At 44.8% G+C, this 27297-nt stretch overlaps 1 protein-coding gene across 1 annotated transcript; it reads left to right on the forward strand.

Annotated features, from left to right (window-relative positions):
- Positions 1-1317: 1317 nt before the first annotated feature.
- On the forward strand, positions 1318-27084 carry LEMD1 (LEM domain containing 1). Its single transcript, XM_014830305.3, has 5 exons — positions 1318-1399; positions 1954-2076; positions 4754-4824; positions 24819-24895; positions 25779-27084. The coding sequence occupies exons 1-5, from the start codon at positions 1318-1320 to the stop codon at positions 25975-25977; spliced, it is 552 nt and encodes a 183-aa protein (XP_014685791.1). The 3' UTR covers positions 25978-27084.
- The last annotated feature ends 213 nt before the right edge of the window (positions 27085-27297 follow it).

Genomic DNA, 27297 nt, shown 5'->3' on the forward strand with positions numbered 1-27297 from the left:
AAGCGGTGGAAGAACAGACAGCTGTTCTCAGGAAGAAATGTCACGGATCTGCCTAAGCTCGCTTCCAACGGGGGAAGGAATCTGAGGTGCTTTGTCCTTTTCCTCTCTAACATCAGGTTGTTTACCGGTGGCCTAAAAGTGTTCATCTTTCCAAACACGCAGAAAGAAGGAAACTTACATTCACCAAGCACCTACTGTGTGCCAGAAGGTGCTCTGGTCAAAGTATAGCTTTAAAGTGGAGAGCCCGTTAAGCTAGTTTTTTCCGACAACGGTGTTATACGTGACAATTCACAGCTTCTTGCATCTTGTATACAGTGTTCTTCCTAATTGGACGTTGACTGATCACCAATAAAGGGAAAGTCATTACTTAAAATTGGTCCAGACCCTCCTATGCTGGGTAACTGTCTTGGAGTCGTTTTCCCTGAAATATTAAAAAAACCTGGCAACGTGATAGAAATGAGGGACAATAAATAAACTCCTAAATTAAAAATCTCTGTTAAAAGGTTTGACAGACGGGTCTGTCTTTTTCAGGATTTGGTGAAGTAGGGGGAGGGGTCAGTGCTGGGGGATGAGGGGGTCAACTCGATGAGACTGACTGGGCGTGATGCTGCGCGGGGTTGGAGAGCCGTATCCTCGGGACTCGCGGAAATCTATAGAAATCAATTTGTGTGCCAGAGAATGAATAGCTGACTTTTTTCAAATGCCAATTCAGCAATTACAAAGTCTGCTGGCGGTTAATTAAAAACTACCATCTCGTTATGTTCAGAGTGAAATTATGAGTGTGGAAACTACCGCTGTCTGCAGTCACCGAGCGCTCTGCGCTCCCCGTACTCTCATCAGAAGGAGGGCCGGATAAATAACTTTTATTTAACTCACTGAAAGATCTCTCTCAGCTCTTTCATATTTAATTAATTTCTTATCTTCCCAGAGCTTGAGTCTTACTCAGAGTTCCTAAGCAGTAATGGAAATATTCGTTCGTTTTGCACAGAGGATTTTTCTCACATTAGTTGCGTAGAAAAGTTAGAAATAATTGAACCCCAAGGACACTGGGGATAGTGACACCCATACGAAGCTTTGCATCGAGGCAACTAAATTCGGAAGAGATTTATAGCAGAAAACAGCAGAAAATGGTGATTTTTACTTCCTTGCCTGTGTACCTGCAACACTGCAGAGATGGGGTTGTGAACACTTTTGGGGACTCGTAAAGTTTTCGTTCTTAGTTGTAAGGCTGTCTTAATGAATTTAACGTTTAATGTTTTCCTGTTTCAAAGATCCCTACTGGAAATCTGTCAGAAAAGAGACCAAACGTCTGTCACCATGGTGGATGTGAAATGTCTGAGCGACTGTGAATTGCGGGCTGAACTCGATAAGCTTGGGTTTTCACCTGGCCCAATACTACGTATGTATACATCTGACGCTGGCGACTAGCCAATTTAAAGTTATTTACGGTGGAAGGAACACATGCGATAAAAACCATTAAACAGAGATAGGAAACCAAGAAAACAGAAAACCGTAGAAAGAGAAGAAGCAGTGGAACACCCAGATCCTGCTTACAGATTAGTCAGTACGGTGCCGGAGAGAAGGGAGTGGTTTGTCCCAACAGTGAAAAAACCTGTTTGTTTGGTTTTTTTCATTTCTAGTATGTGCACTCTGTTAGCTATTTACGTATTCATGGGGCGTATTGCCCCTCGATAGGAGGTACAGCTTGATCAGCCTTGTTCTCAGGTGTCTCCAGTGCCTGACTCCACGGCTAATCCAGAGGCCTCTCCTGAAGTGTGTGTGGAAGGAAAGGAGTGAGTTGAGTGGCTGTGGGGTCCACCTTATTGCAAAAGCCATAATTAAGCAATGATGTCAGGTACAAGAATGAGGGTCTGAGTTGTGAAGTGCCTTGAACCCAGTGAGATCACACACACAACCAGAACCATTTAATCTATTCTCCACGTTCTTCTTCAGCTTCCACCAGAAAAGCGTATGAGAAAAAGTTAGTGCAACTGTTGGTCTCAACTCCCTGTGTGTCACCTGTGATGAATGGACCCAGAGAGCTGGACAGAGCCTGGGATCGCGATGGCAGTGAAGGTACCATCAGGAGCTGTACTGCTAGATAGCAACTTTGCACTTATTAAGACCTGTCCAGCACGACAGGTTTAGATGGTAGGCAGCTTTAGATAGTATGCAGGTGATCTGTGCAATATGCACATGGCCTGTTTGCACACAGAGCCTGGAAAATAGGCCCCTGGCTGCAAAAGGAATCTGTAACTCCATATCTATATTCATGCCAGTGCCTCAATTGGGCAGAAAGTGGAGGGAAGGACTAGTCAATCTGCAAGTCTTCTTACTAGCCAGAGCCAAATCTGTGTTTGATTTCCAATACCAGACATTCCTGTGGGTAATTTCTGGGTCTCCTTTGAGGTCTCAACCTCTGCTTTGCCTCAATCAATAAATGTGACAATTATTTTCTCTGGATTAAATGACTTCACGTCCATTAAGAAGGATGAAGCAGATTCTACCTCCTTGGCCTCCTCCTATGCCTGCTGCTCTCCTGACTCAATGGGAGCTGGCCACAGCTGGTCCTCCAGGTCCCGGGGTGTGGGGGCAGGGCTCTCCGGATCCATGGGCTTCCCTTACAGTGGCTCCCGCCCCAGGTGCACCACTCCCCAGTAGGGGCATCTGGCTTGGGCTCTGAGAGGGCGGGCTTCAAGATTCCCACAATACATTCCAAAGCTCTTTCATTCACTATTTATTAGGAGTCCTCTATGAGTCACAGGAAAATAACAGAACTATCATTTATTGAAGGCCACCAAAGCATTTCTGGCCTAATGAGCGTCATCTCACTTAACCGTCATAACACTTAGCTTAAGTTCAGAGAGGCCAAGTGACTGGCCCAACATCATCTAGCTAGGAAGCGGCCTCAGACGATAAGCATCCATTAGAAGGTGGCATGAAGAGCAGGACCCATCTATCTTCATCACACAACATGTGCAGATCTTAGGACAGCATCAGGCACAGAGCAGGAATTCAGTATGTGGTTGTTGAATGAAAGTGACAGAAGTGACATTTGCGCCCAGGTCTGGCTCTGATAATTGTGCTCTTTCTGACCACATACCCTACACTTTTCTCACAATTTCTACTATGAGGATAAACATTACATTTTTGACCATGTTTGATCTACAAAAAATGGCAGTTTCGTATAGTTCAAATCAATAGTTCAACAAACAAGAGAAGTGCCCGGGGCCCTCTGAAAAATCCCCTGCAATGCTTGGTATTGGAGGTGGCACAGGTGCTGAGAGCTTTCCCCAGGAGTCTGGCATGGCTGGCCTCGTTTGGAGAGGGCAGCAGGGTTTGGCAATGGACCTCACTGGCACCTGGGCAGGACAGTCAGCATGGGGGTGCCTCAGGGCAAGTGGCTGCCCCAGACCCTTTCTGGATGTGGGATGTGTCAGAGTCCTGGCCCAGAGCTGGGGCTGCCTCTGTTTCCTGACCTGGAAAGGAGCCGAAGCGACCAGCCAAGCCCTCCAATGCAATGTGGTGCCAGGCTTGAAGGTTCTGGAGAGGAAGGCCTGTGCACTCACCACTTGTGGCCGCCCATGACTGCGGGTCAATGCCGCAAAGCCAAGCTGCCGTGGTCTCAGGCCGAGCCGTCCTGGTCCTCAGCTTGCAGCCTCCACAGAGGGACGTTTGTGCCAGGGCCAGGAGAAAACCAGTCCCTCGGTGTGCATGCTGTGCCCTTGCTTTACACTGTCAACTGACGCCAGCCAGCTGTGGGCAGTCAGGTCAGAGGTGGGAGCTCTGTTCGGTCCTTCCCTTGTAATGCGGTTCTGCACTGTCGACAGCTGGTGTCCCTGCAATAGACAGCCTGCCTCTCCAGGTCGGGTCTGAATCAGACTTTTGAACTTGCTCGTTAAAGGAGCCTCAGAGACCCAGGTGCCATTAGAATGGAGGGGTTGATGTGGAGCTGATGGGTCCTGTGGGGATTCAGCCGTGGGCATTTCACAGAAACCCCTCATCCTGGTGTGGGGAGTGGGGGCGGGGCAGGGGGGCCAGTTCCAGACCTGAGCTGAGTGCTAGGTCATCCAAGAAATGAGTGGATTTGGTTTTCCTCATTTTCCTCTTGGTTTTGGCACTGGGTGGACATAGCTTTAATGACCTAACCTCTTTTCAAGTTTCCCAGTATTCTGACTTGGAGAGCTCATTTAAAAGCTCCTCCGTTAAAAGCTCTGCTGAATGGGCCGCAGCACACAATTGCTCCGAGCCCATCAGAATGCTTCTCCACAGGCTGAAGGCCAGGGCTGAGCAGCAGCGCCTTCGGCGGTGGCTGATGGTCAGGCCTTTCAGCACGGGTCTGGCTTCCCTCCCCTGGGTGCTTCTTCGGACACAGAAGGAGAGAATCCTCCCACCCTAGCTTGACAGTCAGGGATGCACAAGGCTTCAAGCTGGTTCAGACGGGCAATGATGAGACTAAAGACAGCCGCCCACATGTGCAGCCAGCTTGGGCTCTGCAATGTGTTTCTCCCAGAGGCATAGAAATTCGCCGGTCAGGAGCCCGCCCCCTGTTCCCAGGGGAAGGGCCGGGAGTGCGTTCCACGAAAGCCCCTGCAGAAGTGCTCCTTTCCCTCAGGAGGGCAAAGCGAATGTTCTCCTCTCACAAATCCTCCAGCCCGATGACTGAGAGAGCTCAGCCCGTGACTGGTGTTTCTTCCCTTTGCTAGCTCGCAGGTTCTCATGGCCTGTTTTCCTTTTGTTTCCCACGATCCAGAGCTTAATGCCACTGTCATTTTGAAAGGAAATATCATACTCTCATCAGAAAAAGACAAGGGACCCAAAAAAGTATGTACAGTTCTAATGCATGAATACTTTTACACATATATAATATAGGAAATAGCACTGTTTGTGTGTGTTAAGAAAGGAAAGAGCAAGTCACTACATTCTGTTATAGAGGTAAAGTCTTAATTTAAAGACGCTCCTTTTAGTGCAGGTTTCTGTTTTGTGAAACTATTTCCATGTTCTAGGACAGGACCCAGAGTAACAGGGTCCCCCTACCCCACCCTGCATTCCCTCCCAGCTGCCATCCCCTCTGTCCTTTCACCATTGTTGTCTGCATTCGCAGTGGGCCTTGAGCAGAGTTCTGGACCCCTGGAGCACAGAGTAAGTGTGGCTCCCTGTTCCCTTCTCGTCCCCACATGCTGAGATCTGGCTTCCACCTGCACCACCATGTTGAGGCACTCGGCCAAGTGTGTGATGCAGCAGGTTTGAGGGTGAGGCCTCGCTGGTTGACAGTCCCTGCCCTTCCACTTGCCAGTTGTGTGACAGGGAAGTCACTTAGATCCTACCCTCCTGGGGCCGTGTAATGGTGGTACTACTTCATAGGGTGAGTGTGAAGTGAGGGGCGGGTAAAGCTCTTGGCACAGAACATGGCACGTGATTCTTTCACATAATGATGAACTCCGAGACGTCGACTCTGGCCACTTGTTCCGCCTTCTGACGTCTGTCCTCTTTATTTAGAGACACCTGCCTCCTTAGATTTCAGAGCGTTGCGCTCCCTAGGTTCTTGGTTCTGCACCTTTGACTGTTTCCACTCGGCTCTGTCTTTCGGGCCCTAAATGTTCCTCGTGCCTGAGATCCCTGTCTTCAGCCTCTCTCTCCGGCGGCGCCTCATGCACTTACCTCCTCTGTGTCGTGACTCCACACAGAGACCCCCACACGCCCTCTCTCCTGCCGCACAGGCCTGCATTTCCACCTGCCTCCTGAGAGCTCCTGTTTTTCTCCTCCTTCCCTCCTTCCTGTATGCATCCAGCAAATGTCATCTGTAATAACGAACACTTCATAGATTATACATATAGGTATCTATGCTTCTCCCTGCGGCTACCTCCAGCACCTCACACTCAGGATATCCAGGACTAAGCTCACTGCCGCTCACCCCAAACCTGTTTTGGTGGCCTCTGTTTATCTTGGTGGTTCCACCACCTTCACATTGTCCAGGCTCAAACTCTCAGCTATCTTGGAACGCCCACTCCCCACAGCTGCTCACCTGTGAACAGTTGCCAAGTCGTATGGATTTGAATTTTGATTCTTAAAAATCTATGCCTCTTTTCTCTTCCCACTGCTGCTGTCCTCGCTTGCACCCCTTTATTATTATTAGTTTTGGTTTTAGTTTGCACGGTCGCAGTGTCCTCCTAGCTGGTCTCTGCCTCCACCCTTCCTCTATTCCAGCTCAGACGCACAAGCAGAGATTCAATCGTGCCATTCATTTGCCTGGAAACTTTCAAACTTACTCTATGCCACGAGGAGACTCCAATATCTCTGTGACTTTCTCTCTCTCGTCATGCAGCCCAGACCATGCTTACCTTGTTTCTTCAACTCTCACCTTTCTTCTCACATGCCTTCGCCTTAACTGTTCTTCACCCCGGGAATCCTTCTCATTCCCATCCCATTTTCCTTCTAGTTAAAATCCTGTGATGTATAAGGAATGTCTCAAAGGCCACTCCTGCGCGTCCCTTTAAAATTGCCCCTTACCCCTTTAGTAGCCGTCACAGGGTCTTGCACATGGTAGGAGCCCAAAGCTCAGCTCATCGAATCTCGTAAATAACTCTAGTCACAAACAGGTTAGTTTGCAAATACGGTGTCATATTTAAACCACTTGCTGAGTTTAAATAAATGAAAAGAAAACCCCAAGTAAACAACACTGCAGTGTGCTGTAGCTTTAGCTTCCTGTTTAAACATAATTCAAATTTGATGAAGTAATTGTGATATCTTATCAAATTTTCTGAAAGGATTTTTTAAATCTTCCAAACGGCTCATCAAAGGAATCCTTTCTGTTCAGGAGATCTCGTTTCTGTAGAAAACCTTTTTGTATAGTTCCTGCAAAAGACCTTTAAAGGGGAAAAAGCAACCCAAGTATTTAAAATGCATCAGGTGGGACCAATGCCCTTCAGTCTTCGCTTTATGTAAACCTGAAATAAAACCACATAAATATTTTGAACTGGCAATAGAATTAAGTAGAAAGTTTGTGATGGCATAAAATGTTTTGATCTGAAGGATTTATGTAAGCCATTTTGATTCTCAGAAGGGCCTCGAGACATCTGTTCAACCTTAAATCCCAAAGTAAATGTAAACACCCCTTTAAATTTCCAGGTAAAAGGTGATAGAAAGCCCGTTTACTGAGTCAGTTGTCATGATGTAAGAGCGGTGGTCTGCAGCTGATGGCCCTCTGAGCACCTAGAAGGGGTATGCGTTTCTTGGAAACACCAGTGAGCACGTATTCTCCTCTCCTCTCATGGTGGCAGGTTTCTGGGGGAACACAAACCACTTTGAGATTTGGATTATGCCAATTTCTGGACACTTTTTAATGCTGTCTGTGTGTTTGATTTGGTGATTATGACCCCTCAGAAAGCCAGGTTAATATTTTTTCACTTGGGGAATTTTTTTCTCAGGTAGACTCTCCACACGGCTTCCGCTTCCGCTGATGGAGCAGGGAGTTGAGCCAGTGTGCCTAACTCAGCCTCTAAGCCCCTTCTACCAAAGAGGGACAAGGGGATTTGGGGGCTGTCGGGAGGCAAAATATTCCACAACGTCAGGCTGCATGGATTCAGGTGGGTTTTTTTGGGTTGTTATTGTTGTTGTTTTTAATTGTTTTATTGAGGTCATAATGGTTTATAACATTGTGTGATTTCAGGTGTACATTATTATATATCAGTTTCTGTACAGACTGCATCATGCTCACCACCAATAGTCTAATTTTTACCCATCACCGTACATATGTGCCCCTTTACCCCTTTCACCCACACCTCAACCCCCTCCCCCTCTGGTAACCACTAATCTGGTCTCTTTGTCCATGTGTTTGTTTATCTTCCACATATGCGTGAGATCGTGTTGTGTTTGTCTTTCTCTGTCTAGCTTATTTTGCTTAATATCACACCCTCACAGTCCATCCACATTGTTGCAAATGGAATGATTTTGTCTTTTTCTCTATGGCTGAGTAGTATTCCATTGTATATATACACCACATCTTCTTTATCCGTTCATCAGTGGATGGGCACTTGGGTTGCTTCCGTGTCTTGGCCACTGTGAACAGTGCTGCAGTGAACACAGGGGTACGTATGTTACTTTGAATTGCTGATTTCAAGTTCTTTGGATAAATATCCATTAGTGGGATAGCTGGATCATATGGTATTTCTATTTTTCTTTTTTGAGAAATCCCCATTCTGTTTCCCATAGTGGCTGCACCAGTTTGCATTCCCACCAGCAGTATATGAGGGTTCCCTTTTCTCCACATCCTCTCCAACATTTGTTACTTTTTGTCTTGGTAGTTATAGCCATTCTGACAAGTATAAGGTGAGATCTCATTGTAGTTTGGATTTGCATTTCCCTGATGATTAGTTTTACTGAACATCTTTTCATGTGCCTGTTGGCTATCTGTATATCTTCTCTGGAAAAATGTCTGTCATGAAGTGAGGTTTGAGTAGGGCGACCATATAATTTATCACTCTGATACTGAACCTCTCCATCTCAAGTTCACGTGCCCGATGTGCAATAAACCATGCACAAACCAATCACTGAGACATCTGTGCTTGGAAATGGAGAAAGGTTTATCCCAATTGGCCAAAACAAGAAGGCAGGAGGATAGGTTCTCTCAAATCTGCCTTAACAAAAGAAGAAAGCAGGGGGTTTTATAGCGCTAAGGGGCTTGGGAGGAGGAGTTTTGGAGAAACAAAAGGGAAATCTATGTTTCTTTCACTCCAGATAAAATTCTTGAGCAATCAGACTTCTGGTTAACAGCAACTGGGGGCTGGTTATCTGGTGATCATAACTTCCTTGAAGGCCTTCTTTTTCTTCTACAAAACAAGCTCTTAAATCCTTGTGACCCTTGAGTCACCCCTCAAATTAAACAAGAAAACAGCAAATTAACAAGATTAACTTCTTTCCATGTGTGTGTTGGGAACAAGATTGAAGGGTAATCGTGTTCTTATTGAATATTTAGCCCTCAGGTACCTAGCTTCGACTTCAGACAGGATGCTTTTGAGAATGAAAGGCAACACTAACCAGAGGGATACTGGAATAACAGGAGTGAAATAGGACTGTCCTGGCAAATCAAGGCATGTGGTCACCCTGGGTGTGGGAGTGGTCCAAAGGCTGAAGCGTTTGCACATGCACACCCATCTGCAGAGGGCACTGCATCCAACACCCCAAGGGCAGCTGGCGCTGGGAAGGGTGTGCTTCTGAGCGCTCCTGGCTCCATCTGGGCGTTTCCTTATTCTCTCCCAAATACAGTATGCTCTTTCCTGCCAGAATCTCAGTTCATTCTGTTCTCCCAGCCTGGAATGCTCTCTTCTCATCTTGTCACCTATCCTACACATTCTACTAGGAGTTTCTCAAAATGCGTCCTGTGGGTCTGGGCATAGGAAGCTGCGTTTTCAATTAGGCCCTACTCCCACCTTCTGCCCAAGAGCTTTTGCTCCAGCTTGTAAAATTTTGATGGCAAAACATATATCTTCAAATCCTCTGCATTCAGTTCAATGCCAGGCCTATGGGGAGAGAAGAGGGGGGTCACTCAGTGTCTGTGGGCTGAACCGAATGGAGCCTTTATCCTGTATTGATGCTGATCATCTCTCTTTCTCTGACTTCTTATTCTGAACCGTCTCTTTTGTCTCTTAGACATATCTTAATGAATTCTCTTGAGAGACAGTGCTTATGTCATAATGAATTGATGGCCATGCAGAGAATGGTTACAACAGAGCTTCTGCCCTGGGTCTCAGCTCATAAGTTAACAAGTATTTATCGAATACAAGGCATTGTGCTGGACCTTCTTGAGGAAGGAAAACAGGTGCAGACGGAGGCATAGTTCCTGTCCTGAAGAAACTTAAAAATGAGCTCTGGAAATGAAGAAAATGTGACTTGAAAATATGGACTCTAGAGCCAGACTCCCTGGGTCCAGGTCCCAGCTCTGACACTAACGTGGACAAGACACTGACCTCTCTCGGTCTTGGTTTCTTCATCTTTAAATAAGGATGATTAGTCTAGTTTTGTGATGATTAAGTTAAAATATGTAAAACAGAGCAGAGAGTAGTGATGGCACAGAATAAGAGCTATATAAGTACAAATAAAAACTATTGGTATCAACATTATTATATAAAAAGCGTGATATTTAATTATCTGCAATACAAACCAATATACTTAGTGCAAAGTAATATAATGGAAACTGAGTCTTTCGCACTGAACCCCTAAGTGCTACAGAATCTGATTTATCAGAGAGCCTACAGAAATATTTATATAATTAAATGTATACAATTAATTAAAAGATATAATTAAATGTATATAATTAATTAAAATATATAATTAAAGATTGTGCTCTGTAAGTGCTGTGTGTTGAATGAGGCAGACCAAGCTTTAAAAAGTCATATGCGCCCTCCCAGTATGGAGGACTCTTTCTTGTCAATCTTGTGCTTAAATCCTTCCCCTGCCTCTTTAAACATTAAAAAAATAATTTATTTTGAAACAATTTCAAATTAGGGAAAGTTGCCAGAGTAGTACAAAGAATTCCCATGTCCCCTTTGCCCAGCTTATCCAGTTACTACCTTTTACCACATTTGCTGTGTGTGTGTGTTTTTGTGTGCGCGCTCTGCCATCGTGTCTTTCTGAGCCATCTGAGAGCAAACTGTGGACATGAAGCCCCTCAGCTCTCCAGCACGTGCTCTGCCCAACCCGAAGGACGCCTTCCTACAGAGTCACCACAGAACACGCCAAATGAGGAAATTCACATGCATTCAATGCTGCCATCCAGTGTTCAGACCCCATTCAAATTCCCCACTGTCCCAACAACGACTTTCTGCTTCCTAGTCCACGCCCAGTCCAGGAACACACGGTGCTGTCAGTTGTCGGGTCTCTTCAGTCTCCTTCAAGCTTGACAGCAGCGTCTCAGTCTTTCTCTGTCACTCATGCCCCGACCCTTGTGAAGAGTACACACAAGGGTCTCTTCACAGTCTACAGAAGTCTCGCATTCTGTAGGGTGAGTTTCTGTCTGCTCTTTCCTTTTGACTATTTGTAGAGGCCATGTGCTCTGGGCGGGAACTTCTCAGAGATGAAGCCGTGCTCTTCTCAGGGCAGCACACCCGGGAAAGTGTCATCTTGTTCCCTGCTGGTAGTGTTAACCTTAATCACCTGGAAAACCTGGTGTCTGTCAGGTCTCTTCATGAAACCGTCATTTTCCCCTTTGTAACTGAACAGTATGTTGTGGGGAATATTCTGAAAGGACACCAACAGTGTTCCTCATCAAACCTCCTCCGTTAGCCCAGCCTAGTGGATGACGCCCGAATCGCTTCCATTGTGATGACGGCCCACAGAGACTTTCTGTTTCTGTCGTTCCTTCTACATTTATTAGTCGCTAGTCTACTGTAAGGAAGCCCTTCCCTTCTCCCCCATTTATTTGTTCATTGGTTTGTTTCTTCATTCATTCATTCATATTAGTGTGGACTCATTGACTTTCTAATTCAGTGGGTTGTATCCATCGATATTATTTGTCAAATTTTCCCAGATTTGGCCAGTGGGATGGATACTGTGTCCTTTTGACACGTCCTCATCATTCCTTGAGCTCTTTCTTAATTTCTGGCGCAAGAAGATGTTTCAGACCCGCCTTGTCGTCTGCCGCTGGAGCCCTGGCTCCTTGTGTTGCAGGATGGTGTTCAGAAACCAAGATCCAGATCTTCAGTGAGCTCGTTGCTAGTGGGGAGTCCTTGCTTCTTGGCCCCTCGGTGGACAGCCAGAAAATAAATGTATGCATATGTATGCTCATGCACATCTATAACTTTTTAGATCTCTGTATAAATTTAGAAACCATGAGTTCATATTGATCTCCAGTTACAATCCAAGGTTTCAGTGTTCTCTCTAACCTCTCCCCTTTCTAAGTTTGTAACTCACTTCTCTGAGTAACCTGGCTTCCATTATCCTCCATATATTGACATTTTTGTTCAATTTTCTAATTTTCTCAGTGTCCCCAATGTCCTAACAGCTGCCTCCTCCCCTGCATAACCGCCGTCACCACCTCCTCGGCCGCTGGGCATGCCAACAGCTCCACGCAACGCTCTCCTGACCGTCTCTCTTCCCTGGCACAGGCCACACTGAAGCCTCCGTGCCCCTTCCCCTGCCACTCCCCTTCTCCAAACGCCAGGCACCCCATCGCCCCTCTCCATATACACAGCCCCCCACTCCATTTTTTGGCCTCTAGGCACGCCGACACTGCCCCGCTTCCAGTGCAGGGCCCACTGACACCCTGGGGAAGGAAAAGGAAGGGAAGGAAAAAGCTCTGTGTCTCTCTTTTGCTTCCAAGTCTTAGGTCTGCTTCAATGTCTTTGTGCCAGAACTTTAATAGGGTTTTTACTCTCTGTGTCTCAATTGCTATTGTTGCTGATAAGATGCCTTGTAGGCCTATAATTAGCATGTGCAGGGCCCACCCCAAATGCTTCAGTCAGAGGACCCGACGGACCAGGGGGCATATATATTAAAGGACAACCATTAAGTGTTATTTGAGTTGTGTATAAAGGTTTTAGGAGATCTGATGTTCAACATCTCTATAATAGTTTCTTACTTAATTGAAAAACATCCTTATTCTCAATAGCAGTTGTATATTCCACTTAGGTCAAAGTGAAGAGTAAATTACATATTCTATAACTACTTAATAAGCTCTTTCTTCCTACCTTTGACATGTGCTAATGGGAGCTAAATGCCATCTTCACAAGGAATGTAATTTAACATTCTTCCTGTAAAAATACTGACCTCCTGGTAGATATGCTTAAACATGCTTAATGATCAATGTGTCTCCATCTTATTGATTACATGTTGATTCTTTCTGTGTAATAGCACCCAGTTTTTGAGATACAAGAGCAGCAGGAAGAGATAAAAACTCTGATTACAATGATTCTAAGATGATAATAAAGGTAAACATTTATTTTCGTAAAACTGAATTATGATCAGTAGTGTTCTCTTTTTATAGGAAAAATACTAATTTGTTTAGAAAACTCAGCTTCCCTTTCCCTTTCATCTCGAATATAAGCATACTGACTTTAGCTAATTTATAATTTGCACTATGAGTATGGATTAATGTCCATTCTGGGGAGAGGAGTTTCCTATTGTACCCCCTATATGAGCACCCTTGAGTTATTTTAATCTCTTGGAACTTGGTTTTGTGAGCACCAGGCCCCACTCATCACAATTCCTGAGTCCAGACACGATTTATTATAATTGTGGATTACAGGCTTTCCCATCTGAAAGGCTTCTTGCAGGAGGCTATTTGGGTCATCTTACAGATGCTGAAGAGGCAGAGAGCAGGTGTGGCTTGCCCAAGACCACGCAGAGAGTTAGAAGGGAACTTGGACGTGGAATTCCAGTCTCCTATTTCCATTCTATTGCCCTTTCCGTTCTATCGGCTGCCCAAGGGGGACAACAAGCAGGCGCCTGCGCAGTGAAACGGCTCCCCCAGGGGCTCTCTCCAGGTACCTCAGAGGGACCCGGGACATCCGTTCACCCTCGAGGCAAAGGCTTTCTTTCCAAAAACTGCTTTGCAATGAGAGTCCATAGGAGGCACTTTTTGGTGACCTTTCTGTTCACATATTAAAGCCACAGTACAGAAATCAGCACAGTTAAAATGGGCTGACATGCATTCACACGGGGACCTGGAGTTTGTCCAAGAGGGCAGAAAAAAATTCAAACTTGAAAACTTTTTTTGACATTTTATTAGAATACATCTTAAGCATCTAAAAAGGTATAAAAAGGGGCTGGCCCCATGGCCGAGTGGTTAAGTTCCCGCACTCCACTTCAGCAGCCCAGGGTTTCCTCAGTTCGGATCCTGGGCACGGACATTGCACTGCTCATCAAGCCATGCTGAGGCGGCGTCCCACATAGCACAACCAGAGGGACCTACAACTATGTACTGGGGGGCTTTGGGGAGAAGAAGAAGAAAGAAAAAAAAAGAAGAAGATTGGCAACAGGGGCCAATCTTTTTTTTTTTTTTTAAAAAAGGTATAAAAAGTTATATAACGAGCAGTTAGATTCCCACCCTAGAGATTTAAAAAATGAATCATTGCTAATTCAGTTGAAGACCCCAACATGTTCCTCCTTGATCATACGCCCCTTCCTTCCGTTCCCCCAACGTAACTGCTAGCCTGAATTTTCTGCTTTTCATTCTTTTCCTTTTCTTTATAGTATCCACAACTTTTAGTTTCTCATGATTTTTATTTTACTTTAATGATATTGTAGTGTAAGTATTCTTCTGTAACTTCCCTCTGTCATTCAGCATTATATTGTGGGCTTCACCCAATATTTGTACTGGGTGAAGTTCATTCATTTTCACTGCTATATAGAGTTTTTGTGAAACTATATTTATCCATTCCTTATTTATTGGACATTTGGATTGCTTCCAAGTTTTTCTAATACGAGCAATGCTGCTACAAACCTTGTGGCACATGGCCCACTGTGTACAGTATGAGAAGTTTTTCTGATTGAATAAATACACCTAGGATATTTGGAAATGCTGCGTGGCAGGATATTTCCCTCTTCAACTTAAGAGATCACGCTAAATCGCTCTACAAAGTGACCACACCATTTTACGTTCCCACCAGCAGTATATTAAGAGCTCCATTGTTCTAAATCTTCAAAATGTGGTGCTGTCAGATTCAATGCAGTAGGTGTAGGATGGTATTTTACTGTAATTGTAATTTCTGTTTCTCTCATTACTAATAAGGTTGAGCATCTTCTCCCGTGCTCGCTGCTTGTTTGTGCTCTCATCTGTGAAATGCTTGTTCAGGTCTTTTGCCCATTTTTCTATTAGGTTGTTTGTCTCATTCTTGTTAATTTGTAGGAGCTCTTTATATATTTTGGATACTGATCCTTGGTCAGCGGTAAGTGTAGAATCTATCTTTTAGTAGTTTGGGCTTGTCTTTTTTTTTAATTACTTTATTTTTTGCAGCAGTTTTAGGTTCACAGCAAAACTGGGAGGAAGGTACAGAGACTCCCCGTCTACCCCTGACCCCACACTTGCGTAGCCTCTCCCGTCATTAGTAGCCCCCACCAGGGGGCTTGTCTTTTCCTTCAGGTTTTTGTTCTTTTCTTAATTTCAAACTTACAGAAAGTTTCCAACAAAGAATTCCTGTAAGGCCTTCACCCAGATTTACCAATTTTTAAAATTTACCACATTCATTTTATAATTTTATCTATTATTTTTTCTTGAACGAAACTGTAGATATTATGATCATTTCCTTCTTCCCCAAAACTTCAGTATGTATTTCCTTAGACTAAAGACATAAGGATATTCACACTGCAATGAGAAGAGTTAGAAATTTTTTTATTGAGGTTAAATTCACATAACATAAATTTACTTTTTTTTTCTTCTTCTCCCCAAAGCCCCCCAGTATGCAGTTGTATATTCTAGTTGTGAGAGCCTCTGGTTGTGCCGTGTGGGACGCCACCTCAGCATGGCCTGAGGAGCAGTGCTGTGTCTGTGCCCAGGATCTGAACTGGGGAAGCCCAGAGCCACCGAAGCAGAGCTTGCAACCCCAGCCACTCACCCACAGGGCTGGCCCCAAAATTTACTATTTTAAAGTGCACAATTCAATGGCACTTAGGACATTCAGAATGCTGTGAAACCACCACCTCTATCCAGTTTCAAAAGATTTTCATCTCTCCAAAATAAAACTCAGTACCCATTAAGCAGTTACTGCTCAGCCCTCTCCTGGCAACTGCCAATTTGCTTTCTGCTTCAGTGGATTTCCTTCTGGATATTTCACATGCATGGAGTCATGCAGTGCCTGATGTTTTGTGACTGGCTTCTTTCACTTAGCATGAGGTTTCCAAGATTCATTCATGTTGTAGCATATGTCTGTATCAGCATGTCATTTCTTTTTACGATTGAATAATATTCCATTGTATGGATATACCATAACTTGTTTATTCATTCATCTGTTGATGGATGTTTGAATCGTTTCCACCTCTTGGATACTGGGAACAGTGCTACTATGAACATTCATGTCCGAGTAGGTGAGCACCTGTTTTCAGCTCTTTTGGACTTATACCTAGGAGTGGAATGGATGGGTCATACGGTAATTCTATGTTTAACTTTTTTAGTAATGGCTAAACTGTTTTCCATTGGATGTAGCATTTTACATTCCCACTACCAATGTATGAGGGTTCCATTCCTCCATATGCTTGTCAGCACTTTTATTCCACCTCATCTTTTTTTAATAGCAATCCTGGTGGGTGTGAAGTGGTCTCTCATAGTAATTTTGATTTGCATCTCCCTAATGAGCCAGCCCTGGTGGTCTAGTGGTTAAGATTCCGAGGTTCATGGCCCGTGGCCCAGGTCCATTTCCTGGTGAGGGAACCACACCACCTGTCTGTAGGTTGTCATAGTGTGGTGGCTGAGTGTCGCTATGATGCAGAAAGCTTTGCCGCCAGGATTTCAGATCCCAGCAGAGTCCCCCATGGTGGACAAGTTTCAGCTTCAGCAGAGCTTCCAGACTAGGACAAACTAGGAAGAAAGAACTGGTCATCCACTTCCCAAACAATTGGCCGCGGAGACCCTATGAATAGCAGTGGAGCGTTGTCCAGTAGAGTGCTGGAAGGAGAGAGGATGGTGCAAAAAGACCAGCCACGGTTCCACTTTGCGGTACACAGGGTCACTGAGAGTTGGAATCGACTCGCCAGCACTAACAACAAATGGCTAATGATGTTGAGCATCTTTTCATGTGCCTGTTGGTCATTTGTACATCTTCTTTGGAGAAATGTCTGTTCAAGTCCTTTGCCCATTTTTTAACTGGGTCGTTTGTCTTTTCATTGTTGAGTTGTAAGAGTTCTTTATATATTCTGAATACTAGACTGTTATCAAATATATGATTTGCAATTTTTCCCCCATTCTGTGGGCTGCATTTTCGCTCTCTTGATGAGTCCTTTGATGTGCAGAGGCTCTCAGAAGTTTGACTATGATGTGTCTTGGCATGGATTTCGCTGGATTTATCCTGTTTGGGTGCCTGATTATTGCGGGGCTGCTGGGGGGCTCCCACGTAGCCTCTACTGACACTGCCCCGGTGTGGGGTCTGACACAGGGGAGTGGGAGTCCAGGCTTCCCATGCACGTTGGCTGGTGGGAGTTGGGTGGCTGTGTGGCTGGAGTAGGGTGGTTACTGTCAAAAGTCTCTGTCCCGCCAGGCTGCTCCTTCCCCTTCCTTGTTCTTCAGCTTTTCCAGGAGCTTTTTTGTCGGCACACATTGGTGTCTCCAGTTGCCAGCTTTTCCAGCTCTCAGTCTGGGATATGTGAGGTGAAAAGAAAACCCAGGGCACTCACCACATGTTGTTCCTCGGGTCCTGAGACCACTAGCCCATCGGCATCCCTCCGTTTTCAGTCTTCTTATGTTTGCCTTACGTATAACGTCCAGGGTCTTGGCTATACTCAGCAGAAGAAACCAGGAGAAGTGCAGCTGTCCCCTCCTGCTCCCGATACCAGCTTTGAACAGTCTGTCTTTCTCTTCTGATCTGCAAGCTTAGCTCTCGTCGTGTATCAAGTTTCCATACATACATGGGTGTTTTCAAATGTACTCAGGATTTGTTTTAATCAGGTATGGTAAGGTGACAGGCATGGAGACGGTTGCCTTTGAAAGAAGAGTTTACGAGAGGAATGGGCACGTCAGGCCGGGCAGGGCTGTATGGGGAAGCTCCGGGGTCAGGCAGGAGGCAGGAGTGAGAGGAAAGCACCAGGCACGCCTTCGTTGTGGTTTTCGCAGGAAGGAGTGGGTCAGGCAAGGTAAGCGTTTTAGGATTGGCTAGTTTGAATAATTTATGGCCCAGTGTCTGGCCCTGGGCTGACTTAGGGCAGAAGTATTGGTCGGGCATGTGAGAGTTAGACAAAGGAGGTGGTTGGGGTACGTCTGGCTTTGGATGGGTTGGTTTGCATAAGAAAGGCGTGCTTACAGGCAAGTTTTTACTGTCTCTAGGAATTAGCTAGCCCCGGGAGAGGCAGTCTCTCCAGGATCAGCAAGGTCCCCAAATGGGAAAGCATCATACAACACAGAAAATAAAAGCCATGATTAATACAGTGGGATCTGTATTCTGATCAATATGTCTGGCCCGTGCTGATGGTGATGGCAGAATGTCTTAATTACCATAACAAGCCCCCTCCGCCTCGTTGTTGTTTTAAAACGGTGTCTCTATTGTTTGCTAGTCCCTTCGTTCTTCCATATAAATTTTGTAATAAGCTTATCAAGTTGCATGAAATATTCAGGTTGGAATTTTGGTTGGAACTTCATCGACTTTATAAATTAATTTGTAAAGAGCTGAATCTTCGTTGGGTCTTGCTGTTCGTGAACATGCTACATCTTTACATGTACTGAAATTTTCTTTAATGTCCTTCAGTAAAGTTTTATGATTTTCTCAATCTTTTGTTAGCTTTATTACTAGGTAAGATTTCCATTTTTGTTGCTTTGGGGAACAGTGTCTTTTTCACATTATATTTTAAATTGTTGCTAATGTATAGAAATACTGTTGACTTTTGTTTATGGATCTTGTAACAATGAACTTTTTGTAATCCTAATAATTTTTCTGCATCTTCTTTTTAGTCAAGCTTCTATACCTTTAATTTCTTTTTGTTTCAATGTGCTGGCTCAAACTTCCTTATTACAATAGTAAATAAGAGTGATAATAGCGGGAATGCGTTCTTTGGTTCTGATTTTAAAGGAAATGCTTTTGGGGCCAGCCTGGTGGTGTAGTGGTTGGGTTTGTGCACTCTACTTCGGTGGCCCAGGGTTCGAGGGTTCAGATCCCAGGCACAGACCTATATACTGTTCGTCAAACCCTGCTGTGGCAGCATCCCGCATGCAAAATAGAGGAAGACTGGCACAGGTATTGGCTCGGGGACGATCTTCCTCAAGCAAAAAGAGGAAGATTGGTGACAGATGTTAGCTCAGGGCCAATCTTCCTCACCAAAAAAATAGAGGAAATGCTTTTAACATTTACCCTTTGAGTATGATTTGTGGTGTAGGTGTTGGAAGACACCTTTTATCACGTTAAGGAAGTTCCCATTCTATTCCTGGTTTGCTATAAGATTTTTTTTTTTAAATCAGATCTGGAGATTGATGCGGGGTCGGGGTCGGTGAGCCGAGGAGTCGAAAGAAAGATTTCTTAGACTCTCAAGATCTGGCAGTAGTGCTCTTTTATTTGGAGAATAGTGTGGAATAGCATGGGGACAGGACCCATGGGCAGTCAGAGCTTCTGCTGCCCCGCTGGCATGGGGACAGAGCCCATGGGCAGGCAGAGCCGCTGCTGCTGCCCCCGCTGGCATGGGGACAGGACCCATAGGCAGGCAGAGCTGGTGTGTGGGGACAGGACCCACGGGCAGTCAGAGAGCTCCTGCTGCTGCCCCGAGTTGAGGGTTAGAGCTAAATTTAAGGCATAGGTATGTGAGTTATCTCTTTACAAGACAAAGAATATGTAAAAAAGTTAAAATGGTATCAGTGCCCGTATGGCCTGGCCTTTTTGGCGGTCCCACAACTTTTAGATAAGAATTAAACCGGATTGAGTAAATGGCAGAAGTCACCGCTTGAATTTTATCCTCGGCTAAAGACAAAGGAGGATTTGTGGGGGGGAGGGTCAGTTACATGAGGTTGCCAGACAGTAACCAACTTAAGTTCTTGCCTCTGGCATTGATTAAGAGCTTCTAGAGATAAGACCATCCCCCCTTCTTCCTGGCACAGAGAGGGAGGCATCTTCACAGATAGAGGTTTCCCTTAGAAATGTAAATGTTTCCCAACAAAGGGGCAAACAAATTCCACTCCTTGGAGCCTGAATCTCATCTGTAGTTTTAAAACTAACCAGCCTAAAAATCCTCATCAGAGATGATCATAAGTTTTTCAACCTTTCTTTTGTTAATGTGATACAGATTATTTTTAAAGGCTTTTCATTAACTCAAAGTCATTACTTAGTTTAAAAGAACACGATGTTTCAAATGAGCACTTTATTAAATCAAGGTTGAGGTAAAGGCAATGAAGCAAGAGTCTAAAATTATTGTAAGATCTTTCACTAACTTAATCATTTTAGCCAATAAAGCGGTTTGGGACTAACTCAATTTTAAAGAGCTCTAACTAAAGGTTTTTATCTGCCTGTGAGCAGGTCACAACTGTCAGTTTGCCAAATCATTTGTAAAAATGTCTGGTTCTACATATAGGCCTTTCAAAAAAATTGCATTAGTGAAGGAGAGCGATTGGAAAACATAGCCCATTTCAGTTAGGAGAGAACGTCGCCCCCGCCCCGGCCCCGGCCTCAGGAGCAGCTCTGCTCACTCACCCCCGGAGTCCGCCGGTTAGGAGCCCGGGAGAGCGAGAGGGGAGCGCGGGGAGCTGCACACACAGCAGGCCTGCTTTGATTGCCTGTAACTGCGGGTGTCGGCCTGTGACATTTCTGGCTAGGTTTGGTTTACACTGTAAGGAACACAGCTTGTGGAAATGCGCACAAACTTGTCTTTCTTTGTGGACAAATATGAACGGCTTCAGTCAAGGGAGATCATTTTTCAAAAACCCAAATACATTTTTTGATGAGTAATGATTTAACGATAATGGAAAATGATTTTTCTTTCTGGCTCTGGATAGTTAATATAGTACAGTATGACACAATAGCTCAGATACAATCCACTTTCAGATTTAACATGATATAGGTCAAGAGGCCAGAATTAGCACAAAGTAGTCTACCTGAAAATATGTTTTTTCTGGTGAGGAAGATTGTCGCTGAGTTAACATCTGTGCCAATTTTCCTCTGTTTTTTGTATGTGGGATGAGCATGGCTTGATGAGTGGTGTGTAGGTCGGTGCCCAGGATCCGAACCGATGAACCCCGGGCCGCTGAAGCGGAGCACGTGAATTTAACCACTACACCACTGAGCCAGTCCCTGGAAAAATCTTATTGAAAAGCCAATTCATCCAAAATGTTTAAGAGGAGATCTGATGGCTCCAAGTGTTACTTCCACAGACTTAATTAATGATTTGATAATTTATTAATTAATGAAAACAGGTTTTAGAAATATGTTTTGATATATTTTTAATGATGAGTTTCCCCAACAGAAATATTACAAAACAAAAAACATAGGCATTGGAGCCAGAATATCTGGGTTTAAATTATAGCCCTTTACTAATTGTGAAACCTGGGGCAAATGGTTCAGCTCTATAAGCCTCTGATTCCTCGCCTATAAAATGGTGACAACAAAGGTTACCTCCTGGAGTTGTTAGAAAGATTAAGTGAATGGAGGCGTGTTGAGTGCCCAAGATAACAGACGTTCAGAGCACGGTACTTGTAATTGCCTTCTGGTAAAGCAGCACTGTCATTCTGCAGGACAACACATGGTTCCAAGCTACACCGCCTGGGTTGACTCCTGGCTCCACCACCTCTCCAGCCATGCGTCCGTGGGCACGCTGCTTCAACTCCACGGCTCGGTTTCCTCATCTGTAAAATGGGCGTAATAAAAGTGCCTCCCTCATAGTGTGGTATTTAGAATTAAATGAATTTATTTATGTAAAATGCTTAGAGGTGTGCCCGGCACCTAGGAAATACCATGTAACTGTTAGCTATATTGTCGTGAGACAGCTGTGGTGTGTTGTATTGACATATCTCAGAATTGCTACATTTATGACTACAGCTGTGAGCGGTAGCATGCGGATGGGTGTAATTTTCTGACTTGAATGCCCAGAGTGAGCGAAGTGGGTGGAGAAGCAGACGAGGTCACGAATTCCCCGCTCTCAGCTGTGAATGCTTTGCAAAAACAGCCGTCCTTGCAGACTCCAGCTCCGGGCGTGGGGGGAAAGGAGCGAAGACGTCACATTTACCCCGGCACCATTTCCCCTCTCTAAGCCGTCGCTTAAATGAACACCGGTATTTATTAGTTCCATTGTAAACGGTGTTTATAGTGAAAACCATATTATAATAGCGTTAAAGGAATTTGTTAAAGATGAAAATCAATCAACTACAAACATGCCACTTGACGCAAAAACTGGTTTTGTTTTTCTGATTTTCCTCTGGTTCTCGTTTGTGTGTATCCAGCCTGTGTTCACACAGTGGCCATCACTATGGATATGCGATTTTAAACTCTGTTTACTGTGTTTAATGTTGATAGCCCTTTTTTTCATTATATAGTCTTTATAATTATTACGTTTATATGTTTATTGATCGCTGCCCAGTCAACCTGATAGGCCATCATTACTCCTTTTTGGAAAATCACAATGTGTACCTTTACACACTGTAGGAGAACTCTACATATGAACGATAGCAAAGGAAATAAATTATAAAAGGAAAAGAAAGCAAAGACCTCAACCTCTTTGTGGCAAGGGTGGGGGCGGGAGGATTTGATTGCCTAAGAGCTGTGAAATCCTATAATTTGATTTTGCGACAGACTTCTACCCCAAATGCTTTATTTAACATATCTATTTTTAAATTGAAGAGAATTAAAAAGAAGTTGCATGTGATGGGTACATGGAGGTTCATTATCCTAATGTCTGCTTTTGTATATGTAAACTTTCTGTAATTAAAAAGTTTTTTAAAAAGAACATGCTTGTAAAGATTTTCCCAGCACTCTTGGACATAGTGTGAAGTGTCTCCTGGTGAGCAGGCCGCCACTACCTCACGTGGCATCTTGGTGAGGATTTTTAAAGTCCCTCTTCCTCAAAAGCCCTTGCTTCTCTCCCCAGGGGAGTTGTGGTCTGTGCATCCACAGCGTCCACACGGGGACTGTGCTCCCTCAGAGGTGGTGCTCTTGTGCCAGGCACAGCTTCCCACAGTCTGCAGAGGCCCTGCTTGGGTGTCAGTAAACCGCTCTTGAGAACATCTTCTGTAAGAAGGTGGGGCGAGGAGTAGAGGGGAAGGAGTGGAGGCTGCAGCTGTTTCATCGTCGGTGGCCTGTCCTGGGAAGGGGGTGACGGGCAGTAAATGATGGCACAGCAGGCCCTGCCCTCCCCACCCAACCTGGGCGGAGACCATCCACGTGTCACAACATGTTGTGTAGGGGGTGGTCCAGACTCACCAGAGTTGTAGGCTCTGTGGTGCGTCCTGAAAACGGCGCTAAGACCAGGCTCTCCTTCTCTCGGTGACTCGGTGACTCACAGGAATGCCATGTGCCCCTCTCCTGGCCCACCCTCCACCACGCCCTAGTCCATCTATCTTGGTATTGCTGTCAGAATGTGTCCTTTTGGCTTTCCTTCTGGTTCTTGTTCTGTCTTGATGCTGGTCCTCCTTTCCCTGTCTGAGGCGAGTCCCATCATCCTCTCATGTGTTTGGGAACCCTCCAGTTCCTGATTCCCTTGTCTGCAGCCCACTGTACCAGGAGGCCTCTGGCAGCACAGCAGGTGTCAGAGACTCCTCTGAGGTTCTGGGGTCCTGGGCTCCTGGAAGGGGGGCAGAAATTGAGTGACCAATGCCCCCAAGTGGTAGATATTGCAGCTTGATTAAAGAGAGTAGACGGCAGCTCCGTGAGATCCATCAGGTGGTCTGATAGGGAGAAGGACGTCGATGCAGAACACTCACGAAACAACCACAGTCAGTGGCGAGTTGCTTAGGACAGGATGGTATAGTGGTCCTTCCAGAAATCCTCAAAGCTGCATGGGGCCTGGCACTCAGCAGCACACTGCAAATGTTTGTTGAATGAATAAATAAAGCTTCAGGTCAATAAAGTAAAGTACAGAACGTGTACATTAGAGCTGAAGAAATATAGAATAGATGAGTGGTCTGAGTGGATAAGAATAACAAAGAAGACCTCTTGCAGGAGGGAAATTATTTTTGGAAACTGAAGGGTAGAGAGGAGTCTAGTGTATGGTTCTAACACAAAGCTCCAGTCAGAATACTGTGTGACCTTAGGCAAGTTATTTAACCCCTTTCTGTGCCTCAGACTTATCATCTCCCAAATGGAGCAATGATAGTGCCTACCGGATGAGGGCAGGTGGTCTGGGAGGCCTCGGTGAGTTAATAAACTCAGTAAATGGTGCGTCATCATCATCTGACACAATGTCTTCACGTTCCTGGCACTTCCCAGCCCAGACACTGCAGACATTTGAGGATGGTGAGGCCTGGATCTTCAATAGGAATGGACCAGCGAGGAAAAGCAACATATGAGGAAAGACAGCACACCGAATTAATGAGAATTGTCACTATCATAATCGTTATTACTAACAACTATCGAATGCTTTCTCATGTGCCAAGAGATGCTTGAATCACTCTGCATGCAGTAAATCAACTGATCTTTACAGCTCTGTTCCACGGGAGGACACAAAAGTACAGAGAGCGACGCCTTTTCACATTGCTGAAAAATAACAACCTAAAGGGAATTTTTGGAAAAAGAAAACACGATTGCCCCTATTTCTATCCCTCTTACGGAATATTTTCATTTTCCTAAATTATTTTCTAGTCCTTGTTTATGGCCAACTTGTTTTTTTAAAATAACTTTATTCGTCGTATAAAAATGACACACGCTCATAAGAAAAGCTCCAAGCAATAAAAAAGTACAAATAAGAGCAAAATAGAGAGGCGATATTTAAGAACAGAATGCGCTGGTGTCATGTGACCCCCGTCGCTGGTGTGTCTGCTGTCACCTGTGAGTCACCGAAGTGAAGTATTTACCCCATGGAACTTGGAGGTTTTGGCTAATGATAGAATAAAGGTGAACTTAAAGTCTGTGTCATGAAAACCTGAGCTACCTGCTGCACCGAGAACTTCTATCACACTTCTGATGGCATGACTTTTTCTAGAATAAAGAATAAGGTCCTTTGTGCAAGACAGTAGAAACGATAATTCTTCTTGATATTTCCTTTTTGTTCCTTAGAGACCTAAGGCTTCCACCACTAAATCGAAAGTCCCAGAGATCTCCTGCCTGGACGGCAAGCATTCCGAGAGAATAAGGTAAGCTTTGCTTAGCATGTGAGGCGATGTTATTGTCTTATGTAACTCCTGGGGAAAAAATTCATTATTTAGATTTTTGTAAAGGGTTTGAGTCTGAAAAGAATCTGTTGCGAAAGAAGAAAGATTTGTAACATCTCTTGATTTCAAACCCAAAGGGGCCTCACGTGCTCTCTAGTTCACCATTTACATTTAGAGGTGAGGAAACAGGCCAGAGAGTTGAGGGGGATGAACTGAGACCGGAACCCGGGTTTCTTGATGTGGAGTCATTTGGAGACATCTACTCCTATTTGTGTCTTGGAAAATGGGGAGAGAGGAGAAAAACAAAAGAGCAGGTAGTTGAAATAAAAGCGCAAGACAGGTCATTTCATTGGTCAGAAAGTAAAGCCTTCTGGAAATTTCCCTAACTTCTGAGTAAACTTTGGCAGATTTCCTAGATTAAACTGGTGGAGACATACGGCTCTCTCTAAAAGATTTCAGAAAGCATCCTCTTGCCCTTTTAAACACAAAACAAGCAGAATTCAAAAGCATGTCCCATCTCCACCCTGTCAGGCAGTGTTCGCAGCCATGAAGACAGAAACCAGGGGGCCTTTGTACGGATGCCCCATCCACTCACACGGGGCCCCAGTGGGGCCAGGGGATCTGTAAGTCCTGAGTCAGGCCTGGCAGCACTGAAGGATGTCACAGAGGTGGGTGGATTTAGAGCTCTCACATCCCCTGGGCACCTTGTTAATATCACCTGCTGAAATGAGCACAGGTTTTAAACGATAGAGAGCTGCGCCCTGAAGCCCCACCATGCTGGCTCCCGTGGGCCCCAAGGTCACACACTTTAAGGGGTGCTCACGTGGTAGCTGTACACAACCAGGAGCCACTAATGTTTTCACAGGTGTCCCGCAAGAGCATCGAACGCCACAGCCAGTGAATGGAATATCGCCAAGGAGAAGGCCTGCTGCCCAGGGACCAGGAGTGCCGGGAGCAGGAACCTGGAAAGTTTTCCGGTGGGCTTGAAGCTTGCAGTGTTTGGCATCTTCATCATCGTGATGTTTGTCTACATAACTGTGGAAAGGAAGCCGCTCTTTGGTTGAATGCTCTGGGAGCAGAGCAGTGAGCGGGAGCCTGAGCATTGATTGCTTCGGCAGAGGATGGAAAGATCGCTGTGAAGGGAGAGGCGCAGCCCCACAGCCTTCCCTTGCACTGGGCTGCTCCCAGGTCTGCACCCAGGCTCGGCCAGGTGGAAGGAAGGAGGCGAGACCAGGCCCTTGAGTCAAAGACCCTGACAGCAAGGAGCTCCCTGTGTCACGTCAGCCATCATTAAAGGTGCCTCCATGTCTGAGGAGACTTCTAAGACTTGTAAAAGTTTTCTTTTTAACTATGTCGATAAGCCATCGATCACACTTTATTCACCCTTCAAGTTATGTAGTCAACTACGGGGAAGGCCACAACAGGTAATTAACAAAAAAAGAAATGTGTTTGGTTTGGCAAACACAAAGAAATATCCAACATCATCAGTAAGAAAGGAAAACAATTTAGGACAAGATAGCATTTTTGCCATTGAAAGTTAGCAAGGTTTGAAAAAAATTAAGTCCTGATGAGAGAGTGTGATGACCATGGCCGCTGGGACCGGGCAGAGCTGGGCAGGCACCTGGCCTCGTCTTCACTGGCCCTGTGAACTTGGTGAGTCAGTGGTCTTCCCCGAGCTTCAGTTTCAACTTCTGAAAACAAGGATAGAACAGACCTCTTAGGGTGATGAAGGATTTGAAGAAATAACGCATATAAAGTACTTAGTGTGATCCGCACCTGACTGGTAGTAAGCCCTCAATAAATAATAAACGCTTAAGCAGTGTGACACGTTGGCACAATATTTCAGCTTCTGAGAGGAGCTAATTCGGGACACAGAGAAGTCGTCGGTACCCGGAAGTTGACTGTAGCAATTCTTATGCTGGCCAAAATGGAGAACCAACCCAGATATCCAATAATAGGGGAATAGTTTAGTAAATTAAAGTATCGCCTTTTAATAGATGATTGGGCTATAATTAAAAAATTAATGAGTTTATCATAACAGAAAATGCTTATTTAGAAACGTTTTACAACAGCTTTATCGAGTATAATTTACATGCAATACAATTCACCTAAAGTGCATAATTCAATGATTTTTACTATATTCAGAGTCGCACAGCCATCACCACAATCAATGTTAGAATATTTTCATCACCCCTAAAATGCCTTTTTTATTTTTATTTTTTTAATTTTTATTTTACTTTTTATTTTATTGAGGTCACATTGGTTTACAGCATTATGTAAATTTCAGATGTACATCATTTTATTTTGGCTTCTGTGTAGACTGCATCGTGTTCACCACCAAAAGCCCAGTTTCCATCCATCACCACACATATGTGCACATTCAC

This window comes from Equus asinus, chromosome 25, assembly GCF_041296235.1.
Source record: "Equus asinus isolate D_3611 breed Donkey chromosome 25, EquAss-T2T_v2, whole genome shotgun sequence".
Taxonomy (NCBI): Eukaryota; Metazoa; Chordata; class Mammalia; order Perissodactyla; family Equidae; genus Equus; species Equus asinus.